This window comes from Danio aesculapii, chromosome 22, assembly GCF_903798145.1.
Source record: "Danio aesculapii chromosome 22, fDanAes4.1, whole genome shotgun sequence".
Lineage (NCBI taxonomy): Eukaryota > Metazoa > Chordata > Actinopteri > Cypriniformes > Danionidae > Danio > Danio aesculapii.
This window is the reverse complement of record NC_079456.1, coordinates 33,404,067-33,429,418: the sequence shown is the minus strand read 5'-3', so window position 1 is coordinate 33,429,418 and position 25,352 is coordinate 33,404,067. Positions and strand designations below refer to the sequence as shown.

General features: G+C 38.5%; 2 protein-coding genes across 2 annotated transcripts in view; one reads left to right on the top strand and one right to left on the bottom strand.

The window, feature by feature from the left end:
- The window catches only part of pex6 (peroxisomal biogenesis factor 6), a 52,622-nt gene extending 30,626 nt beyond the window's left edge, over positions 1-21,996 (bottom strand). The window contains exons 1-7 of the mRNA XM_056448123.1: positions 21,255-21,996; positions 18,537-18,725; positions 16,117-16,344; positions 13,707-13,876; positions 9,798-9,881; positions 2,789-2,894; positions 96-232 (exon numbers count right to left, since the gene is read on the bottom strand). Of these exons, the coding sequence (XP_056304098.1) occupies positions 96-232; positions 2,789-2,894; positions 9,798-9,881; positions 13,707-13,876; positions 16,117-16,344; positions 18,537-18,725; positions 21,255-21,995 (1,655 nt within the window). The 5' untranslated portion in view covers position 21,996. The remainder of the gene's footprint in view (positions 1-95; positions 233-2,788; positions 2,895-9,797; positions 9,882-13,706; positions 13,877-16,116; positions 16,345-18,536; positions 18,726-21,254) is intronic.
- A 3,171-nt stretch (positions 21,997-25,167) lies between these two features.
- The window catches only part of commd2 (COMM domain containing 2), a 6,957-nt gene continuing 6,772 nt past the window's right edge, over positions 25,168-25,352 (top strand). The window contains exon 1 of the mRNA XM_056447924.1: positions 25,168-25,352. This exon is cut by the window's right edge and continues 19 nt beyond it. Coding sequence (XP_056303899.1) covers positions 25,305-25,352 — 48 coding nt within the window. The 5' untranslated portion in view covers positions 25,168-25,304.

Below are 25,352 nucleotides of genomic sequence, written 5' to 3'. Positions count from 1 at the left end.
ACCAAAAAAAAAATAAAAAAAATCAAGCAGCCTTATTTTGTCCAGTAATAAAAAGGCTGTAAGCACCTTATTTATGGTAAAAGCACAGTACAGACCTTTCGTTGAGGTGAGGCTGGATGATGGTGATCAGTTTTTCTACAGTGCTGGAGAGACCCGGAGGACTGAGACTCGTCCAGAAAGATGAAGCTTCCGGCAGCACAGAATATGGACACAGACTGTTGGCAGAGCCTCCCTGTTGACAACCAATCACAGCTCAAATACTTACAGTTGAATTATTGGCCCTCCTGCATTATTAGCCCCCCTGTATATTTTTCCCCCAATTCCTGATTAACGAAGAAATTATTTTTCAATCATAATAGTTTTAATAACTCATTTCTCATAACTGATTTCTTTTATCTTTGCCATGATGACAGCACATAGATATTTTTCAAGACACTGGTATTCATCTTAGTGACATTTAAAAGGCTAACTAGGTTAAAAAGGTTAATTAGGCTAGTTAGGGTAATTAGGCAAGTCATTGTATAACAGTGGTTTGTTCTATAGACAATAAAAACAAATATTGCTTAAGGGGGCTAATAATATTGACCTTAAAATGGGTTTAAAACAATTAAAAACTGCTTCTACTTTAGTCGAAATAAGACTTTCTCCAGAAGAAAAAAATATTATAGTGTGTAAATACTGTGGAAAAATTCTTTGCTCCACTAATAATAATAATAATTTGCGAAATATTTGAAAAAGAAATAAATTATTCCAAGTAGGGCAAATAATTCTGACTTCAACTGTATGTGTAAATATCTACAAGGTTAATTAATGCACTACAACTGTTATAAACTCTTGCTTAAAGAGTGATAAGTAGGGCCAGATGGAATCTGTGGACATTTTTGGTATTTCTGCTGAGAATTGTGTTAAAAATCTGCTGAATTATTTTGGGAGTATCATAACTAAAACCTTAATATGTGAAATAAAAAATAATATCTTTTTAACTTTTATTTAATGTTCAAAATGCAAATCCAATTAGATCCACTTTATTTGGTAAACAAAGCAAATCTCTCATATAATATCTCTACTAAAAAACAGAAAATATTACTGTACAAACTGTATTGTACATAAATCAGATGAATATTTTCATATTAGTCAAAAATATAAGTGAAATTAATTTAAAAACTAAACAAATATTGATTTACACACATTTACTCAAGTAAATAAACAGAATCAATGATGGGCTAAAAATCTGCGGAAATCTGCTGAAAATCTGTGGAATTCTGTGCGCGCAGATTCCGTGTGGGCCTTTGAGCCATGAACCAAACCAACAAGCAATGAGATGATGGAGAATTTGGATAATAAGGATTCAAAATATGGTCTTTAGTTTCAGAAGGCATTTATCAGTACTAATAAACAGCCAATTTTCTAATAACCATCAGCAAATAAGCAAATACGAAGTCTGCTTTCACACCATTGGATCGATTTGTTTTGTTCCGAAACAGAGATTCAAACTGTTAAAATTTTATTGTTGGTTGTGGTGCGGTTCGCTTTCACACGGCAAAGTTTTTAAACGGACCAAAAGAGCTAAAACAAGTCAAGTCAAACTCTCCTCACATTGGTCAGAGTTTTACGGTTTATTTTGCAGAGTCCCGCTCAGCTGTCATGCGTCCTTATTTAATTTATGACGATGAGCAATAAGACATAAGCGAAAAGCTGCGTGACACCCACACACATCATCAACAAATATAAATCAGAGATAAGACTCTCTCATACATAGCCGTTGGCTTATGCATTATAGGCTTTACATTATAGCGAGAAATAACAGATAAACCAAGACTGCTGTTCGGTCAATTATTCTAACGGATAAACAGCTCTATTTAATAGATAACATGCTTTCACTTTCGTATTTGACATTAAACACACATTTACCGGTAGGAATGATGACATCCCGCCGTACTCATAATTCTCTCTTCATATAGCCGTATTTATGCCTATTGCATATCCATAATACACTTTCACATAGCCTGGCTTGGATCGTTTTGCTTTCTCACTACAATCCATCCACTCCAAAGTTCATTTCAATCGAGTCGAGACCACCTCATTCAGGGGATCTCGGACTGATTGTTTTGGTGTGGATCCGTGCACAATTGCAGGATTTACATGTGCCAAACGAACCGCGCCAACTAGGGAAACGCACCAGGTTCCCAAACAAAAGTCTAGGTGTGAAAGCACCCTAAAATGCCAAGTTAACCTTAAAAAATTAAATAAATTGTGTTTTGGAAAACGCAAATAAAAATCTCTTGACTGGCCTGCCTGCAGTCCCGACCTGTCTCTGATAGAGAATGTGTGGTGCATTTTGAAGTGCAAAATGCGACAACGAAGACCCCTTACCACCGTTCCTAATACTGGGACTGTATTACACCTGAAATACTTCATCAATTGGTGTCTTCAGTCCCTAAACGTCCTTTAAGTGTTGTGGAAATAAATGGCAGCATTGCACAATGGTAAATGCTTTACACTTTTTTTTTTTTAAATGTGTTGCAAGAACCAAAGAAATATGGTTGAAATATGTAAACACATTGAAATATGTGTTTATTTTGATAGAAACGATATAAATCATGAGGAACACATGATGTAATATTGGTTGTATTGTCCGCAGTGAAATACAAGTCAAAGTCAATTTGGAAATCACTTTCTTTTTTATTTGCGTTTTCCATACTGTCCCAACTTTTTCTGATTTGGGGTTGAATAATACAACAGATGTGCTCACTGACAGTCTTAACATATTCATAAACCTCATTCTCACCATGTATAATGAAGTGTGACTGGAATCTGCTAGATATGAAGAAACCTCTTCCTCCTCGCTGGAAAACCCACACACCTGCTTTACCCTGAAATACAGCGCAGGCCACCTGCAAACCACAAAACCTTCATCAAGATCAGTCTTTTACAGACATTTATACATGGCTGCAGAATGCTTAATTCTGATTGGCTGGTGAGCCATTATTTTCAGATAAATGCACAGGTAAAGTAGTTCCGGCAGATTTTGAGCGCATTACAGCATCGTATCACTACACTGAATGATTTCCGTCATTGTAGTCAAAAATCACATCAAAACACAACAGAAGGCTTTGGAGGAGAAACTAGTGCTGCACACAGGAGCAGTTCGAGTTTGACAAAAACCTGACAAATGTCTGAAATACAACATCTGAACAGTAAAGATAATAAGGATGATATGCATGTTGCACAGTGCTCAGCATAAATGAGTACACCCCATTTTGAAAATGAATATGTGTATGCATTTCTCAGTGAATATAGGCACGGCTTGACATTAACTTTTTTGATCACCAGCCACTGTGGCTAGTAGATTTCCAACATTACCAGCCACTCGCCATTTTCACTAGCCACAATTTTGTTGTTGGGAAAATATTTTTATATGCATAAATTTGACTTTGGCATGCTAAAATTACTTGATTTAGATTTTGTGTTATATCCACATGCCTCCTCCTCATTCATTTCACTTTTTGTGTGTGTTGTATATTAGCTTGCTCAATGTGCATGTGCAAAGGGGTTGTATTGCATTGCAATTAGTTCTTATTTCTCATGACTTTTATAGGCTCAAAATTAATGATTTACCAAATTTATCTCGGACCACACCAAAAATAAATAATTGTTTCTCAGCTGCAAATTTTAAATGTGTCAAAACCATAGACTGTAAAATATATGGACGGAGTATCCGTGACGTCACCCATAGGTTTCTGAAGAGCGCAAAAGAAGCCACAAGTAGGCGCAGCCAACCATCGCCATTTTGTTCGCGCGTCATCGCACCCACGGTGGGATACCAAACAAGGGCAAAGAGGCGGAGAGTGAGCGGAGCTACAGACACCTGCTGGCACTTTGCTTAGACCTGTCAGACAGACTTTACTTTGGGAGAAACGCTTAATACTTTATTAACTGCGACTCGTTTGTGTTCTGACCACATGTGCTTGGCTGTACACTATATCAATAAAGTGATTAGACTTTCAAAAACACTGTAGTAACACAATGAGCCACTAAACATTGTTCTTATGACGTTTTTCTACAGGAGGAAAACGCGAATTACTTCCAAACACTTTAGATGTGTGTGTGTGTGTTAGTAAATGCAAGACTAATGATAAAATCCAGCATAACACTGTATGACAACGCTTCAGATGACTGTTCTAGAGTCTACAGCTAATCAATCTGTCAGATTCTGGAGTGCTTTACGGGTCTAAAGAAAAATATTAATGATAAATGATCTTAAATAAAACAAATACACTTATAGAGATGGTATACAAGTATATAACTTTACTCACATGGGAAACGGAGGCCACGTGAACGGTTTGTGAGCACAATTAAATGCACACAGCATCCCATATCATCTGATAATTGTAAGAAATAAGTCCAAAAGGCAGCTGACTGTGTAAAGCCACATAAAACAACACAAAAATACGATGAATATGCCGAGATCAGCGGCTAATCTGCCAGATTCAGCTGAGGTGAAGTGACGGCGACCAGCGAGACCTAGCTGTCACTCAAGTGGCCACGCCCTTAATTATGCAAACTTAAAATAACTTAATATAAAGGAAATGGATGAGTTATAAAAAAATTCACCCCCCTCACAGTTGTCATGGAGGGTAATAATAGCTATATGAACCAAAATCGTTCTTTGTACCAGGCTGTAAACACCTTTTTTTCTGTTGTAAAGTTGGCCATTCTAACAGAGGGCTCAATTGCACTTTGCTCTATTATGGAGCCAGGACTAGCGGAATTTTGATGAATTGCAGTTTCAGTTACTTCCGTATTGGCCTCCCGAGGGAGAGCGGGAGGTTGCCGCTTGGTCTGAACAAGCAAAATATAGCTGTATACATGCTCTTTTTAATTCAACAAAAGTTATTTAAAAAAAATTTGACATTTAAAAAAAGAACTATTGTCATGTATCTTTATGCACAGTAATCTGTCCTGGCTAAAGGTCCCAGATCATCAGTTAACTACACATAAACAGGAAGTTGTTAATCTCTTTTTAAAGCAATGTTATTTACAAAAGTGATAATTAAACTATATTAACTTTTTTTAAATATGGGAACCATTCATAAGGTACTTGGAAGGGAAAGATGGAACAGTTGTTTGATGGGGATATTGCTAGATCGTACGGCAACTCCCATTTTCAGTAATGTTCCTTACTGGTGAGCACTACAGATGGAAACAGACGAGGGGGGGTAGGTTGGTATGGGGTATTATTTTTCGTTAACATACTGTGATCTATTTTATTTGAGTTTATGTATATATTTTGTTGTTTACATGTACTGGATTAGTATTTTTGAGACCTTTTCTGAGGCATTTGGGGTGGTAGTAGAGCCATCACCATTTCTCGTGTTGTTTAGGGTGGCCCCTGAGAACGCTCCTCTAAACATAAGACAAACTAACATGCTAGCCTTTGGTCCTCTTCAGGCTAGAAGACTGATATTGTAAATAGAAAGACCCTATTCCACCAATACATAATCACTGGATAAAGCCCCGGTCAGATCGCACAAATTTGTCATGATTTCGCCACGATTTCCTTGACGTAGATGGTCATGGGGATTCGTAAATGACAAATGGGCGTCATGACACAAGATTCAATCGTTTCTTCTTATGTGGCACAGTTCACGACAACCGATATATCATGTCTGTGATGCCTCACGACACAAATCGCAGAAAGTCTATCTAGCATGTTTAATTTTTTTCTTCTTCTTTACAACGAGTTCCGTCACATGGTACTGCCACTAATGCAGGTAACTGGTGCTGCCATTAATGCGCCGGTCAGGTAATCAAAAAATAGGCCGCATATTTACTTATGGGAGGATCACAGGTGGATTTATGATCAATCATTGGTTATGCAAACTTTAACCACCTTTTTTAAGATGTATTTTAAGCAACTTTATCTGACAAACTGGCACAAATACATAGACATCTTCATTCTCACAAGGAGTGTCTGAGTTCTCTCAGCCTTCCAACAGAGTTTGTTCTTCCGAGGTAATCTAGGAACATTTTTAGTGCTGCGAATACATTGCAAAAGCATTTCCTGCTTATTCAACTTTGTCATTGACAGTGAAATCAGTTTAATATAGGCTTTTCTGAAACTGTGAATATTTAACTTTAATTTAGGTTAGATTATTATTTTATTTACCAAACAAACACAATCTCACAGTAATTCGTGTTTTGGCACATGTAGAGGACTTGTTTTGAAGCCCTTCACCTCTAATGTTCCCTCTCCGCTGTCGCCACTGGCTTGCATGGTTCGGGATCTGTAGAGCTGCGCATCGTTGGATTTGCCCTTCAATATTTGGACTCTCAGTAGTGATTATTAAACCACACTGAGCTAAACTGAACTGAACTGAACTTAAACACTAAAAACTGAACTACACTGTTCCAATTTACTGTGACCTTTTATGTGAAGCTGCTTTGACACAATCTACATTGTATAAGCGCTATACAAATAAAGGTGAATTGAATTGAATTGAATAATGTTATTTGTTATTCTGGTTTATCTAGTAGTTAACTGACCAACAAAAGATTAATTAAAATCAAGTTTAAAATTATAGCATACAAAATTTGTTTCAAAAAGATATTTTTTTTCAAGAAAAATATACCAATATAATAAATAATACTACTACTAATAATAACATTATACAAAAGCAAATTGTCATGAATAAACTAAAAAAAAACCTGAGATGAAGGCAGCAGTGGTTCTTATATTTATGTAGAAAATAGAAATAGACAATAGAATTTTTTAAATATTTTAATCCTTATATTCTTTTTCATTTGTAAAGATATTTATGTATTGCTGTGCATCCTGTGTGTATTAAGCAATGTGTAAGCGAGGCGCACAACTAATGTGCTCTGCGCTGATCTTTAGAGCAGCTTCCAGTCTATTTTGGTTCCTCAAAATAGCAACGTGCCAACAATGCGCCTCAACACACCTCTTTTCTAGCCCCAAACACCCAGGAGTTCACAAAGTGGCGCAAATGGATTTGCTATTTAAACAACGTGGAAAATGGGAAAATTAAGGTTGCATTGGTCTGAAAATAGCAACACGTCAGGGCAAACAGGTCTTGCGCCTTATTGCACCGGGTGTATGATAGGGTCCTATGTCTTGAGCATCTGATTTTTCCTCTGTGCTGATGTGCTTTCATTTTCTCTGTCTCACTCGCGGCAAGTTCAGGTGAGGGAGAGTTTATAAGCAACCCTGGCAGGAAAATATACATTTAGATTTAAAATATCTTAATATTAAAAAGAAATCATAAGTTTGATTCTATCCATGACGTAACGAACGCCCTTAAATAATGTAGTTATTAGTTGTCAGCAAGCATCGAGTGTTTATTGGGATTGACATAAGATAAAAACAAAACATTGAAATTAAGGTAAGAAATAATGTTATAACAACACTGGTGACAGCTTTAGGAAATAACCCTCTTCGTAGACGTCAAAGAATGACTGATCATGAAGAAACGTGTATTCTGGCACATTTGTTACTCAAGTCAAGATTTTATCAAGAAAAATGTACATAATCTGACATAGTAACTTTCGTAACAGATAATGAAAACAGTGTGATGTGATCAGGGCTTAAAGAGCCCATATTATACATGAAATAGGGTCATATTTAGGTTGTAAGGGTCTCCAACAAAAGTCTAATATGCATGCAAGGTCAAAAAACACTTTGATGGTCTTATAATCTGCATTTATTTTTACCTAATTATCCCACCGACTCCCATATGAATCGTTCAGCGATTCATTTGTTCCCAAACCCCTCCTCAGCGCGAAACTAATCTGCGCTGATTGGACCGATGACAGCCTGCTGCAATTGGTCGACACGGACAAGGCTTCAGCGTGAGACAGAGTGAAATGCTCAGCTGCTAATCTACAATATAAAAGTAGTCACAGTGCATACACGCTTCATAGTGGATTTTGGCTGCCAGTGGGTGAATGTAAACACAGACGATGGACAAGAAAATACTGACGACTAACTATTTTATTGAGCAAAAAGTCCAAGAACTGGCGAGGAGATCTCCTAGCCTCCTAGTCACAGTCTTCTTACTCTTTTCACACACACACAGGGCCTGCGCGTCCATAGAGAAGCGGCTGAATAGAGAGGGCGCGGCGCTCAGTTATATCCGCGAATACCCGTGCGTTACACACACGAGGAGACACACACACACAGGGCCGGCACGTCCATAGAGGAGCGGCTGAATTGAGAGGGCGCGGCGCGGCGCTCAGTTGTATCCGCGAATACCCGTGCGTTACACACACGAGGAGACACAGACACACACACACAGACACATTACTCCTACCCGAGGACACGACACACACGCCTAGAGCGCTAGTTCAGCTTGCTGGGTGCAATTTAGACACCTCACCTCGAACCTGAGCTGAAATATTTTGAAACTTGACCGTTGCATGTGTGTAAACAGCTGACGATCCGTAATCAAAGCGGCACGCGTCGCGTTTTCAACGTGGCTTTACACGCGATATGAGAATATAGAGTTAACCTGATACAGCACACGCGGTTACAAGTAACAAAACACAACTAAATACATAATTTGCAAGATAGAGTAAACGAGGCAATAATTTTAATCGCACGTACTTACACTTGTGAAATGGGGGTAGAAACTGATTCATGATCCACTGATCCATGTTCAGACAGTCTTCACTGATCCTTCCTTTAACAAACTGAAGAAGTCTTCTTTGAAAGCATATAGTTTTCAGAAGCACTCAGAACTGCTGAAGGCTGGGCTATATTGCTGATGTTTCATCTTTGATTAGAGTGTCCATAATATCCATCTGCACAGCGTGACTTCATTCGACCGGTGTCTGTCTGTGTGTGTGTGTGTGTGAGACTTTTTTTCTGTTAGTGGGCGGGGCCGCAGGTTTCAAATCTCCCGGGTTTGCGCGCCCAACTACTTGTGTTTCGTAGCTGCGTCATCGCGAAACACCTAATGACTCGTTATCAAGACGACTCGTTTGAAGCACTATGAGTCGACTCTTTTATAGATGAATCAATAGTTTTAAACACTGTACACTTACATATTTAAGCCTTAGCTGGATATTTCACTTCACTTAGAGCTGTGTGACACACTACATGGAAGGGCATTTTCAAAAACCCATAATATGGGCTCTTTAAGAGAAGTCATGTAACATCTTAAGTTGTAGAAAATACGGCATACTATGAGAGGGTCTGTTGAGACATTTTAAAAGGTATGACAACCTTTTTTAACTCTTGTGATGGAAATAGACACACACAAAATGACAATATGAGAAAAAAAGGAACTAGTGTCATGTTTTCATCTTTTTTTTTCTCTATGGACATTTGACTATATATATATTGTTCCTAGATCTGGTGTTCTGAGAAAAGATTGTTTTGTTTTTGTTTTTTGTTTGCTCTGTATAACGTAAAAATAAAAAAAAACCTTCTCGAATTAAATTTTTTTATTTTATTTAATATTTTACCCTAACGTATACATTTGGGTGTGCTAATTTTGGAGTGTTATCATTGAGTTATTTTGTCAGATTAGCTCCAGATTGGCTTCAGTACGGACTAATCAAATGTATAAATGCACAAATATAATATCATGAATCTTCCAATAGAGAACATAAGCTTAAATAAGAGATTTGTGAGGGGTGAACTCATGTATATTGAGCACTGTATATGTTGGCTATAATAATGGATCACCACCTTGAGTGTGAATTATTATCTAATAATTCAACAGCCTGTCATCAGTTATTTCTGAATTAAAGAGCAGATGAAGATAAAGCTGCACCTGAGGACGCCTTCAGAGCCGTTCTCTATGACCTCAGGATGTCCTTCTGTTGGAACGGCCAAAATATTCCCCTGCTGGACAAGCCTGAACACAAACACAACATGGGGGAGATCAGAAGAAAAGATCAACTGAGTCTGTGCTTTCACCAACAGCAGCACCATAAAGACCATTTCAATGTGGTCATGTCGTTGGCCCGTGAACATTTCCTGCTTGTTATTGTAGGATTGGGTTTTAAAACCACAGCGGTTCGAACTGTAGTTCTGCCGAATGGGCAGTATTAATAGCTATAAATGTGGGAGAGCGTTGATATTATGTGATTGTATTGTATTGCAATATGGAACAGTTAAGTGTTGATGTTAAATCAAAAGTAATTCACAAATACTTGAAAATGAGATGATTTAATGACAATAATTCTCTATAGTTACAACTGAATTAGTTACAAAATAACTGTATAAAATGATCAAATATGAAATGATAAAACATATGATATAAATTGTACCCAGCTTAAATGTAAAATTAAAGTTACCACAGGTAGAAGGAGAGACACAGGGGGAGGGACAGAGAGACAAAGAGAGCAGGCCCAGAAGTTAGCCTGATTGCAGTAGAGTCAGAGAAGCTAGACTCCAGAAAAGGAGAGGAGGAAAGCAGACCAGGAAAAGACAGGTCAGGAAAAGAAAAGAGCCAGAGCCGCGTTTTACCACCTATTTTGTATCTTTCTTGACCATGTGACTAAAGCCCAAATGCTGAGACATTCAAACTGACCAATCAACATGTGACCACATCGTAAAACCCCCAAAGTCCACATACCAGGCCCTGATCTTATCAGTATCTGCCTTTGGAGTCAGTATAAACTTTCTTAAGTCAAAAATACATGTTTTGTCATATAAACAAACGCATATAATAATTTAGCCTCTTACATTATCAAACTATTTCACAACTGTAATAAGAAGCAATTCAGCCATAACTTAATGTTAAACAGCTATCATAACATTATTTATCAATATGTGGCTGTTTTTGAATTCTCTGAAGCTATAGAAATTAAAAATGTCAAACAGGAAATACGTTGGGACCTTTGTTTTTGTTTACATCCTTCAAAATGGTCTATAGTTTAAATCAAGCACTTTTGTAAATCACACCCTAGCATATGTAGAGCGATATGACGTCATTACTTAACATTTCACTTACACTTAAGTATTCGTATTTGACAGGAGTGTCAACAAGCAACATCATTTGATAAAACAACAACAATATTACAATTTAATTTATTTCAAGCACTTTAACCTCCTAGGGCTAAAGGCTGATTTATACTTCTGCGTCAAGCGCACGCGTATGCTACGGTGCAGCATACGCGTGGACACATATCCCCTCGCCGTGGCCATCGGCGTCGCTGACACGCACCTCTCAAAAAAATGTAACGCGTACGCATAGCGCAAGCTCTGTGATTGGTCGGCTTGTAGCACTGACGAGTGTGGGCGGAGGTGAGAGCCAAGCGAGCGTGATGCAGCGGGTGTTTACAAGTGTGGAGTCCCGTGAAGGAGCTCCTGATGGAGACTGCAGTTTTGTGTTTACCTTATGATTAAACTTGTTGCACATCTGCCGGTTTCCGCCTCAAAATGAGCGAATTTGAGCCACTTGTACATTAAGGAAGTATTCAGAAAAAACAAAACACCAGCGAAGGAACTCGACACAGAGAAACATAGACACCTACTGCCAGCTAGCGTTTCGGAGGTGTATTGCAGAGCAACAGAAACAGCGCGCAGAAGTATAAATGCATGTCTACGTGCAAGGCTTGCGCTGTAGGTCACGCCGATCACTTGACACAGAAGTATAAACCAGGCTTTAGGGGCCACTAGAGCTGGACAATTAATCGAAATTGACTTTCAGAATCTATAATCGACCTAATTTTTCCAGAACGATTTTTTTCAATTACTTTCCCTACCACATGTGGAGTCATGTGACCCCGCTCTGTTAAAGGCTGAGGCTGATTTATATTTCTGCGGCCCAGGGCCGGATTAACCAATGGGCATTATGGGAACAGGCCCAAGGGCCCGTGTGAACTTGGGGCCCCTGCGAGGGGGGAAAAAATACAGATTTTGGAATGTCTATTTAGACTAAGTGCAAATAGTGCACCTTGTTGGAATAAGCTAGTTGAGTGATTCTCGCCCATCACTGTTTGATTGACAGCGACAACATAACTAAAGAGTGCAACCTACTGCAGCGCGAGTGGCGTAGCTCATGAACCCGGTTCGAATCCAGTATCTGATTAACACGTTCTTCTTTTTTCCCCCACTACATATCAGATTATGCCTACTCTTCATCACGAGGAAGACGAGTAGGAATAATTAATAAGTGTGTGTATTATAGAAGACTCGATTTATAGAACTGGATTGGAGAGGTGTTATATCCAAATCATATGCATTATAAGTCTGTAGAAGTTATACATTAAAAATACCCTTAAATATATATTTTAATTCAGCTTCTGTGAACTTGACCAAGTAATGTATATTAAAATCCAATTAATTTCCACTAGTTGTATTATTTATTTTTAAAGTGTGCTTTAAATGCTTTAAAAATAAGTTAAATCTTTGTAGATAGAAATATATGTCCTGTATATCATTTATTTTAAAAATGCGGGAAATACATTATAGATTAATTTTATTTAAAATATTACATTAATCTTATCTTATATATATTAACTATAGGGATGCAGCCAGGTAGGGGGCCTCCAAGACGTGCCCAGGGGCCTCTGAATTCTTAATGCGGGCCTGCTGCGGCCACTTTGCAGTCACATCTAATCTCAGGTCAAGTAGGACGATAGACCTATTCTTGAGCCTTACTTTGCACTACACTGACGATGATTAGAAGCTGCGCCAGAGATGCCTTGGGACAGCATATTTTCCATTACATTAAAATTTTCATTCACATTAAAATATTTGTTTACAGAAGATGCACTGTTAAAAATATTATTTACAGGATATACGAGAGAAGAGGTACTGCTTATTTTCTACTTTTAATTTGAAAAACACTGACAACCATTTATTTTGTTTCCAAAAGTGCAAGCTATTCATTTTCACTTTATCAATTTTAAACTATGCGTGTTTTAATTTCAGTTGTTCATCATTGATGGTCAATAAATAGATGGTAGATAGTGTGTGTTTTTTTATTAATTATTTTTTAATCAAGTAATGCACCCTTCATTCCTAAATTTCTCACTTGTAATATGTGAGCATATTTACTGTACAAAACTTGTCAGTGACTATGAGGGCAAAAAAATAAAATAAATAAATAATATAATCGTCCACTAATCATAAGAGTTAAAATGTTCAATCAATCGAGATTTTAATTTTAGGCCCAATTATTCAGCCCTAGTGGCCACATACGTGGACAGCACATTTTAGCTCTTTAGTGGCTACTTAAAATACTTTCAATGCTCTATATTTTGTTACAGACATACAGGGTCATCCTGATACTGTTTTACAGCATATGAAATGTCCCAAACACTATTTTTAACCGTCCAAAATTGACAAAAAAAATTGTTTTTACTCTCTTATAGTCAAAGCGTGTTAAAAAAATATGTATGAGTTATTAATGCGTTAAAAAACAGTCAGGAAAAAGTGTTTTATGTAAATTCGGACCACAAGTCAACATATATGGACATCATTTTTCTCTAAAAGTACATCGCATTAAAAGATTTTACTTAGGTTTTTATTCTAATTAAGTTCCAATAAGCCCAAATAGCAAAGAGAAATAAAAAACTGCATGTAAAAAAACACCTTGGGCCTTAAGAAGTTAAAAAACCTGTGCTTGTGTCTAAGCACTGTCCAGGCCTTGAATCCACATGTCTGAAATGAAAGTACTTTGAACAAGCGTGGGAACCCTGTGGGACCGAAAACAAGGTGTTAAATGAACCTGGGTTTGCTGAAGTGAGTGTGGAGGACGCTGCTGAAGGGCCCGTGAGCGCTGTAGTCTGGAGAAATGATGGTTTCGATGTGCAGCTCTTTAGCAAACGGCGGAGATGAACATCTACATGCGCTGGCGGAGATCTGCGGCTCTGTGTGTGATGATGCTTTATTCCACCTCTGTGGGATGATACAAAATAATCAGACATCACTGCATATTACCATACAGACAGAGATATAGCAGGCAACTGCTTTGTAAAGTCTGTATGTAATATGACTCATATCCGAGAGAGGAAAATGACAACAGCCAATCAGAGTCAGAATATTTGCACATCAGGTTTTTACTCATTCTCTATTTAATGATCTAGGGGCAAAGTCTAAAGCTCTTGGAGCAATGTCCGAATTCGCTTTTGCTATTTTAAGGATGGAAAAATAAGTTCTGTGCCCGGTGCACGGTCTAACGGGGTTGTGCTTATTCTCTTAATAAGTTCTGGGTGTGTTTTGAGCATAACGTGCATTAAACGAATCAGAGTCTTGTCTCTCATTCCCTTTAAGAGTCAGTTGTGTCGCTCCATGGTGCATTTGCTATTTACATGGTTGCTATTAACACTTCACTAGTAAGAAAACAGTTAAACAGAGCATCTGCAGCGTGAGGATAAAGAACGAGCCTCCTCCATTCAGCCTCTTTACTTTCTCTTTACTTTTACTCTTTACTCCTTTACTTTGGTGGAGTAAGGAAACGGTGAAAACTCACTCCACGGAACACATCCATTAGCCGACATATTTAATTTCCTTTTTTTAAGAGCAAAGATTTGATATGAAAGCAAGAGCAAGAGATATGACTTGCAATATGAGTAATGACAAAACAGCATATAAGAGCCCATATGTTGTATTTTTGCACCTTAAAACACTCACATCGGATTTTTCTACATTAAACTGTTAATATATTTGTATTTTGAAACTACATAACATCAGTGCATTGTACAATATGGCTTTTTTTACACACATATCTAAATGTTGTATTTTGAAGCACAACAAAAGCCGTGCATTGCTTAAGCAGGCTTCTTCTACATTGAGACACATTCATATGTTATGTTTTGAACGGAGTAACAATTAGGGATGCAACGATTTTATATTTTGGTTGTACGATTATATAGTCTGAAGAGTAATCATGGTTTCACGGTTATCACGTCTAATGTAAATTTAAGTTTTATGTTAAAATGTATGAATGAACAACGTGAAGGAAAACGGGAAAATTAGTGTTGCGCTGGTCTGAAAATAGCAACAAATCGCACCAAGCATGTCTTGCGCCATATTGCGCCGGTTGTATGATAGGGCCCCTATATGCTTTTCAGACCTCCATACAGTTTTTATAGTGTGAATCAAATCTGATTCATGTCTTCTAGTGGTTTATTTTTATATCATTACATAAATAATTTTAAAACAGCTAATAAAAATGGCATTTTCTACGGAAATGTAACATCATAAGAAATACCATTATAGTGACATTCAACGATATCGAATCGTGCAGCTCTAGTCAGAATAATCCTAAACTTAAACAATGAAATTTGAAGTCCAAGGCACTCGAAATTGTTTTATTATTCTTTATTTATTTATTATTTATTTATTGAAACATCAGCAACTTATGGCTATTTCATGGCAAAATGGATATACATAAAATATTACAAGATAAAAACAAATTCATATTACAATAAAAACGTACTTAGACAAATATATAGGATAGCAATAAATAAAATTCACGCAAAATATATTCAAAGTCAAATATGATTTTTCAGTTTAATTTTTGATAAATAATTTAAGATTCTTCCTGGTCATACCATTTTAAAAATGTCCGTCAAAGTACTCTCCTTATTTTGTCTAATGGTATTCAAACTTCCACATTCCAACAAAATATGTTTGATGGTAAGAGCAGCCTGACAGTAATTACATTTAGGTGGTGCTTCGTTATTCAGTAAATACAAATGTGTCAACCTAGAATCTCCAATTCTTTATTTTTTTTATTTTATTGTTTATTGTTTCTTTATCATTCAAAAATGTTTATTATATTCATCTTCCTTCGGCTCGGTCCATTATTTATCAGGGGTCACCACAGCGCAATGAACCACCAACTATTTCAGCATATGTTTTACGCAGCGGATGCCCTTCCAGCTGCAACCCAGTACTGGGAAACACCCATACACACTCATTTACACACACACTACAGTCAATTTAGTTAATCAATTCCCCTTTAGCGCATGTGTTTGGACTGTGGGGGAAACTGGAACACCAGGAGGAAACCCACGCCAACACGGGGAGAACATGCAAACTCCACACAGAAACTCTAACCAGCGACCTTCTTGCTGTGAGGCCACAGTGCTAACCACTGAGCCACCGTGCCACCCAATCCTAAAGCTCTTTACCTTAATTTTGATGGTTTTATTTCCAACAGGCACTGCCATCCCTTCCGACAGGTTGAACCACTGCACCACGGAAACAAAGCCCACAGCAACATCTTTATCTTCCCGTCTGCCGGTTTCAAAGGCTTTAATGCACACCAGATGAACACGTCCTGCTCTCTTCTGATGCTGAATTTTCCCACCTTCTCCTTCCCCAGGAACAGGACTCTGAACCACAGGACTCCTCTTTACCTAAGTGGGGATATTTTGCTTTTTATTCACACATTCGCACTTTCACCTTCTCAATATCATTTCAGAAGCACGCAAACTCTAAATAGTGAAATCATATGACCAGCCAACGACTATCAAAGTACAACATTGTTCACAGTCTATTAGGATTTAAGGATGCTGATGACTGCTAAACACATCATAAACAGCTTGTGAAAAGAGTCTGTGTATTAAACAAATAAAAGCTTAGAACTTTTTTTTTATAATATAAAGTCTTTAAGGAGAAAAATAAAAGCTAATTTGAAAGCAGCTCATTTGTAGACGGTTCCTTGCATACAATGTGTTCATCAGCTGTTATAATTATTAATTATAAATCAATTAAATATGATTAATAAATATCAATACTGAAACATTTAAAATGATAGAATCTTGCTTTTGGTTATTATCGATACAGGCTTTGCTCTCTCGTTCTCCCTTTCCTCACCAGCAAGGAGCGAATAATATATATATATATATATATATATATATATATATATATATATATATATATATATATATATATATATATATATATATTTATTTATTATTCATTATCTATTGTACTACCAGGTCTGCTGACGTGCCTGGTATAACCATTATATTGTATAGTTATTTTTTTCCCCTTTTTTAGTTATCTTGCATTCTTCCAGTGTTGTGGAATTCTAGTCATGATAGTTATCCTTTATTAGCCTTTTAAAATTCTGAGCAATTCCAGAATTACATTTATGAGGGAAAAGCTTGGTTATGGATGTGACATGTGAAATTGGCACTTGTTTGACTTTGCTAAATAAAACATACATTCACCGGCCACTTTATTAGGTTCACCTTACCTAGTACTGGGTTGGACCCCCTTTTGCCTTCAGGACTGCCTTAATCCTTCGTGGCATAGATTTAACAAGGTACTGGAAATATTACTCAGAGATTTTACTCCATATTTACATGATAGCATCACGCAGTTGCTGCAGATTTGTCAGCTGCACATCCATGATGAGAATCTCCCGTTCCATCACATCCCAAAGGTGCTCAATTGGATTGAGATCTGATGACTGTGGAGGCCATTTGAGTACAGTGAACTCATTGTCATGATCAAGAAACCAGTCTGAGATGATTCGCTTTTTCTGACATGGTGCGTTATCCTGCTGGAAGTAGCCATCAGAAGATGGGTACACTGTGGTCATAAAGGGATGGACATGGTCAGCAGCAATACTCAGGTAGGCTGTGGCGTTGACACAATGCTCAATTGGTACTAATGGACCCAAAGTGTGCCAAGAAAATATCCCCCACCACCACCAGCCTAAACCATTAATACAAGGCAGGATGGATCCATGCTTTCATATTGTTGATGCCAAATTCTGACCCTCCCATCCGAATGTTGCAGAAGAAATCGATACTCATCAGACCAGGCAACTTTTCTCCAATCTTCTATTGTCCAAATTTGGTGAGCCTGTGCAAATTGTAGCCTCAGTTTCCTGTTCTTAGCTGACAGGAGTGGTACCTGGTGTGGTCTTCTGCTGCTGTAGCCCATCCGCCTCAAGGTTGGACGTGTTGTGCGTTCAGAGATGCTCTTCTGCAGACCTCGGTTGTAACGAGTGCTCATTTGAGTTACTGTTGCCTTTCTATCAGCTGGAACCAGTCTGGCCATTCTCCTCTGAGAATCAACAAGGCATTTGCGCCCACAGAACTGCCGCTCACTGGATATTTTCTCTTTTTCAACCCTAGAGATGGTTGTGCGTAAAAATCCCAGTAGATCAGTAGTTTCTCAAATACTCAGACCAGCCCGTCTGGCACCAACAACCAAGCCACGTTCAAAGTCACTTAAATCTCCTTTCCTCCCCATTCTGATGCTCAGTTTGAACTGCAGCAGATCGTCTTGACCATGTCTGCATGCCTAAATGCATTGAGTTGCTGCCATGTGATTGGCTGATTAGACATTTGTGTTAACGAGCAGTTGGACAGGTGTACCTAATAAAGTGGCCAGTGCGTGTAATTGCTTGAAAACTTTGACAGACAATGTTTAAGTATTTCACACTACTGTAAAATACAAGCCAACACAAAAAAAATCCCAAAAAACACTATTTAGTGAACATTTTTATGGCAAGATTGACATTTGCACGGTATTTCTGTTCTGCTTTACTATGTTATTGAACATAAATGTAAATATATAAAACCAACTTTACCTTCTCTCCTGGGACAGAAGCGATGACCCACTCCCCATTAAACACCCCCAGCTTCACCAGCAAACTCCTGTTAACAAACACGCAGCAGTCAACGTCCACTTCTTCTTCATTTAACGCCGACACAATCCCTCCAGGTTTCAGGAGATCCGACGCCTCTAGCACCCGCACATCCAGCCTGCATTCAAGAGCCTGCAAGAAACCACCATTGAGGTCAAATTGGGTTTATATCCGCACATTCAGACTTTCACCTTAATAATACAGTCTTTGCGAATTCAAAATATTTAAATCATATTAGCAGTAAATATGCCTGTCACAATAATCAATATATGGACTTATCGCACAACACATGGACATGACCTCAATCGTATTTGGTAATGCAGTATATATATCTACCATAGATAAAAAACCAATTCTAGCAACATTTCAGCTGATTGTGCAACATCTCTATCTCTATTGGAGGTGTCAGTATGGTTAAAAACACTGTAGTATTTACTATAAATGACTACAGTATATTTTCATGTGCATGTCTGATGACTGAAAATAGATCTGGCAGCAGATATCACAGCCTCTGTTACTCTTTACCTTGCAACATGTATTATTATGATTCATTTAGGATATGTGCATTCACATTCTGACTCCAGTGCCTGAATATTAAACTGTTAAAATGACTATAATAAATGAAATACTCCTAAGAATAAAATATGATGTGTTTTTTTGGAAGAGTGTATGTGCATTGTGATATTATATTGTCGTTATACTGTATAATGAGTGGCATAAAATGGTCTTAAAAACACAATGACATTGTTTAAATAGCAATATATTTTGGTACATTATATCGTACAAGAAAAAAAGACCTTGTGCCAGGCCTAATTAGCAGTAAATAGGCCTGTCACAATAATAAATATATCAACTTATCATGCAATACATGGACATGAGTGAGTTCAGGACTCAACTATGGGTGACGGAAAGCTGAATTTATACATTTCCCTGAAAACCCCTCTCGGGGGGAGCTCAGTTTCAAATCTGTGATCCACTTCCAGAAAACAGACGAGGAAATAATGATAATAAATAATAATAATTAGAACTAATGATAACACCATTTTACAAGCACATTTACATGTACTTTTTGTCCTTTGAATGGGTTTATGAATATTCATATGTTGTTGAATAATCATTATCCAATTGCTAAGTCGTGACATACCGAATATTGTTTCCGGGTCCAAGCTGCAACTCATTTGAATTGAGAAAGTGTTTATTTATGACCACTTTTTCGACATATGCTGCATCACAGACACCAATATTTTAACAGTTTGTAAAAAATGTATTATTTTTTCGCCATCAGATATTAGACATCTAATTTATTAAAAATTTATTAAAAATAAAAAACCTGAAAAATCACATGTACTTCAGCATTCACAGTGGAATGGAGCGCCATTCTAAATTGAGCTCAGGTACATTCTGTTTCCACTGATCATTCTTGAGAGGTTTCAACATGTTTCATTAGAGTTCACCTGTGGTCAATTCAGTTTACTGGACATGATTTGAAAAGCCATACACCTGTCTATATAAGGTCCCAGGGTTGACAGTGCATGTCAAAGCTCAAACCAAGCATGAAGACAAAGGAATTGTCTGTAGACCTCCGAGACAGGATTGTTGAGGCACAAGACTGGGGAAGGATACAGAAACATTTCTGCTGCTCTGAAAGTTCCAATGAGCACAGTGGCCTTCATCATCCGTAATTAGAAGATGTTTGGGACCAGCAGAACTCTTAATAGAGCTGGCCGGCCATCCAAGCTGAGTGATCGGGGGAGAAGGGCCTTAGTCAGGGTGGTGATCAATAACCCGATGGTCCCTCTGTCTGAGCTCCAGCGTTCCTCTGTGGAGAGAGGAGAACCTTACAGAAGGACAACCATCTGTGCAGCAATCCACCAATCAGGCCTGTATGGTGGAGTGGCCAGACTGAAGCCACTCCCCAGCTGGAAATTGCGAAAAGGCATCTGAAGGACTCACAGACCATAAGAAACAAAATCCTCTGGTCTGAGGAGACAAAAATTGAACTCTTTGGAGTTTATGGCAGGTGTTATGTTTGGAGAAAACCAGGCACCGCTCATCACCAGGCTAATACCATCCCTACAGTGAAGCATGGTGGTGGCAGCATCATGCTGTGGGGATGTTTTTCAGCAGCAGGAACTGGAAGACTCGTCAGGATAGAGGGAAAGATGAATGCAGCAATGTACAGAGACATCCTGACTGAAAACCTGCTTCAGAGTGCTCTTGACCTCAGACTGGGGCGACGGTTCATCACCATATCAATGGAGTGGCTTCACAACAACTCGGTGAATGTCCTTGAGTGGTCCAGCCAGAGCCCAGACCTAAATCCTATTGAACATTGAGAGATCTGAAAATGGCTGTACACCGTCGCTTCCCATTTAACCTGATAGCGCTTGAGAGGTACTGCAAAGAGAAATGGGCAAAGATTCCCAAAGACAGGTGTGCCAAGCTTGTGGCATCCTATTCAAAAAGACTTGAGGCTTTAATTGCTGCCAAAGGTGCATCAACAAAGTATTGAACAAAGGCTGTGAATACTTAAGCACATGTAATTTTTCAGGTTTTTATGAAAGAATAACAAAACACTGCAAGGTTGCATTTTTTCCAATATTGTAAACAAAATATAGTCGTCACTTTTCAAAAATGAACAAATATTAAAACCAACTTTACCTCAATGAAAGCGCTGAAGTCCAAACAAACTCTGCTGCTCAACAGAGAGCTGCTCAAACTGTTGGCACACTGCGCGAAATCAGAGACGAACGGAGATGAGGGTGGAGGTCTGCACATTGCAGTGGTGGAGGAGTGGAAGACATCCAGATCTCTGCAGTCGGACAGCACCACACAGGTTTCCACTGTGATCAGGCCCTGGCGGACAGGTGTGCACTCCAGCACCTGCACCTCCCACAGCACTTCTTCTTCTTCTTCCGTCAATAAATGTTGGCAGGGCACGAGCAGGAGGTCTCCTTGTCTCGCCAGCAGGAGCTGCTCTGGACAGGACGCCAGGATGAGCAGCCCATTGGAGAACTGCTCTGAAGAAGCCCATTTAAAGCTCAGTTTGGTCCGAGCGCCGATCACTATCTTCTTTAAAGGCAGCAGAGACTGTGGACGAAGTGTTCCTGATGACTGCTCTCTTAACCCATAGTGTTTGAGGAAATATCTGCTCACAGAAACCGCGAGGCGCGTGTCAATGTTTACATCCGGCTCCTCTTCTTCTGGAGTCAAATGCGCGCACACTAAAAAGCCCGGATTTGAGCAAGACTGTCGGTCAGAAAGTGAGAGTAACAACGCGTGTGTGGCTCCAGTGTGCTCCGGGAACTTTTGAGTGAATTGTGATTTGTTGATAAGCACGTGAAGAGGATGAACGTGTGACGGAAAGTCAGCAAGACACTGCAGCTTCATGGGGGTCGCCATGATGAAGACCCGCGCATGCGCACTTGCGCAGTAAAAAGTGTTGAGTCAGGTTTTGTTGTGCGGTTAAATGATTATTTTGCGAATATATAACTTTCAGAAGTGTACGTTTGGGGTTTTCTTTAAATAAATCACGTGTGTACATATAAAAATATTAGAGTGTAATACATATATAACTGTAATTTCACGTTTTATACCCATAGACATTATATGCCTGTTATTTTTTTAAATAATCCTGTAAAACTGTCGTTTCTCATATGATGTATGATGATATCCCCTCTTACATATACAATGCATATTTAATTTAATTTTTTAACAATTAATTAAATCGTTCATTCCTGCTATGAACGTCAATGATTACAGGTTTCAGCTTGAGAAAAATGCCATTGTTATGTGTTGTAGTTGTCAGTTATCCCCAGTGGGTGGCAGACGTGTGCTGTAAATCATTAGGTGGTCAAATGAAAGGGCTAGTTCACCCCTAAACGGAAATCTGTTATCATTTACTATCTATTTACTTGTTTCAGGTCAAATTTTTAATCTGTTAAACACAATAAAAATATATTTTGAAGAAAGCTGAAATGTGTAATTATTTAAAACATATACTATGGAAATCAATGGTTACAGGTTTCAGCATTCTTCTAAATATCTTCTTTTTAGGTTTAAACATGTTTTGGATATAGCTGTGTAAATATTGACAGAATCTTCAGTTTGAGTGAACTGTCTCTTTAATCAACATCTACTATTCGTGCATCTTACAATGTATCTGTGCACTTCATTATTTAATGAAAATTAATTTGCCCTCATGATCTATAATCAAACACCAGAACCTTCCCTCCCCCTCAAAAGGACTTTTCTTCACTTCAATCATTTCGGGTGGAGCTATCAGTCATTTAGGGCGGGGCTATCAGTCATTTAGGGTGGAGCTATCAGTCATTTCAGGTGGAGCTATCAGTCATTTAGGGCGGGGCTATCAGTCTTTTAGGGTGGAGCTATCAGTCATTTCAGGTGGAGCTATCAGTCATTTATTGCGGGGCTATCAGTCATTTAGGGTGGAGCTATCATCAGTTTAGGGTGGGGCTATCAGTCATTTAGGGTGGGTCTATCAGTCATTTAGGAAGGGGCTATTAAACATTTAGAGCGGAGCTATCAGTCCTTTAGGGAGGGGCTATCAGTCATTTAGGGTGGGACTATCAGTAATTTAGGGTGGAGCTCTCAAACATAGGACGGTTCTATCAGTCATTTAAGGCAGAGCTATCAAACATTTAGGGCGGAGCTTTCAGTCCTTTAGGGTGGAACTATCAGTCATTTAGGGTGGGGCTCTCAGTAATTTATGATGAAGCGATCTCAGTAATTTAGGATGGAGCTATAGTCATTTAAGGCAAGGCTATCAGTCATTTAGGGTGGAACTATCAGTCATTTAGGGCGGGGCTATCAGTCATTTAAGGTAGAGCTATCAGTCATGTAAGGTGGAGCTTTCAGTTATTTAGGGTGGAGCTATCAGTCATTTAAGGTGGAGCTATCAGTTATTTAGGGTGGAGCTATCAGTCATTTAAGGTGCAGCTATTAGTTATTTAGGGTGGAGCTATCAGTTCTTTAGGGAGGGGCTATTAAACATTTAGGGCGGAGCTATCAATCCTTTAGGGAGGCGCAATCAGTCATTTCGGGTGGGGCTATCAGTATTTTAGGGCATTTAAATTGTGAAATGTATTTAATACTGTCTATAAAAGTCTTTTTTGGTGCTGGCAGCTTAAAGACGCCTCTCATATGGAGAATGAAGTCACATGCATTGCTCAGGTGTGAGTTTTTCACAAACTTCAGTGGTGGTTCTGTGGGTCTCGTCTATCAAATCTGAGCTTTATCTTGTATTTTCTATTAGACTGGAATGGAGTCAGGTGATTGGCCGGGCTATTCTACAGCTTGATTGTCTTTCTCTGAAGGCATTTGAGAGTGTCTTTGGCTGTGTTTTGGATCATTGTCTTGCTGAAATGTCCACCCTGGGTTCATCTTCATCCTGCTAATGTAGATGTTGGACTGAAGCAGCTGATGATATTCATTTACACTTAGGAAAGGCAGAGGGTTGCTGAAGAACTACTGAGAGATTTCAGCTGCTGTCTGGGCTTTCCATTTTTTTTCTACATCTCCCTTTCTTCATGTGTTCAATACTTTTCCCTGTGTCATTTCATTTTATTACACAGAACCTTGATTTGTAAACTAATTAATATTGTTTTCTTTGCATATATTGATTTCCTTGGCTGTTACCAACATCTGGTGAAAATATCAAGTCAACAGCACCTTCAGAAGTATGTTTTCTAAGATAAATCGTGATGTGCTCAGTACTTATTTCCCGCACTGCACAGAGGTCAAAGCCTCATCCTGTGGTTTCCCAATGACATCATGTCCTGTGGGATCTTCCTGCGTTCATCAGGCTAAACCTTCCCAGAATGCATCAGTGATGCTGCAGCTGCTTCCTCCAAAATCCAGACCCCGGCAGAGTTTCTTCAGGATCAGGGCATGTGGGAGGACGAGTCCAAAGGAAATCCTGCCTGCTGAACACAGTGTGGAGTCCCAGCCCAGAAAAGATCAATCGTTTCCAGACATCGGTGCCAGGCGCTTCCTCATCTCCAGACCCTCAAAATACAGCAAGATGCTTGAAGTCTCTCAGGAAGACCTTCATTTGCTTTGTGGCCGAACACAGAGAAAATGCCATTTACATTGCTAGGTTGTATAGTTTATAACAATTATCACTTTAAAGGAACACACCACTTTTTAAAAAAATAAAATCAGATTAGACCTTTAGCATCTCGCTTAAAAGTGTTAAAGAAGATAATATCAACTTTTAATTGTTCCCTCATTTTTAGTAGGCTATGTAAATACAGAAGAGTCAAGCTTTAAATGGGAAAATGAACGAAACTCGTTTTTGAGTGAGATGCTAATGGTCTAATCTGATTCAATTATCTATGCTAAGCTAAGCTAAAAGTGCTCCCGCCATACCAAGGGTTTAGCTGAATGGATTAAAAAATATTTAAACAAAAAGAAATAAAATCAGAATCATCACGTTTTAGATATGTCACTGTTAGTTTATGATGAATAAACTGTATGCCAAATATTCAGAAAAGCATCGTTCTCTCGCTCTCTGTGGATGTGGAGCGGAACCATTGCATGTGTTTGTTTTAGGTCGGACTGTAATGAAGCGCGCACAGCTGATCATCTGACTAAATGCAGAAGAAAAATCTTCCTTAAGCAATATTTAATTGACCAATATAACCTGACGCTTCGTTCATTTTATGTGACGCTGTGTTAAAAGTGTCTAAAATGCTGTTAGTTTTATCCGAGGAGCACAAGGAACATTTAGCATTCCTA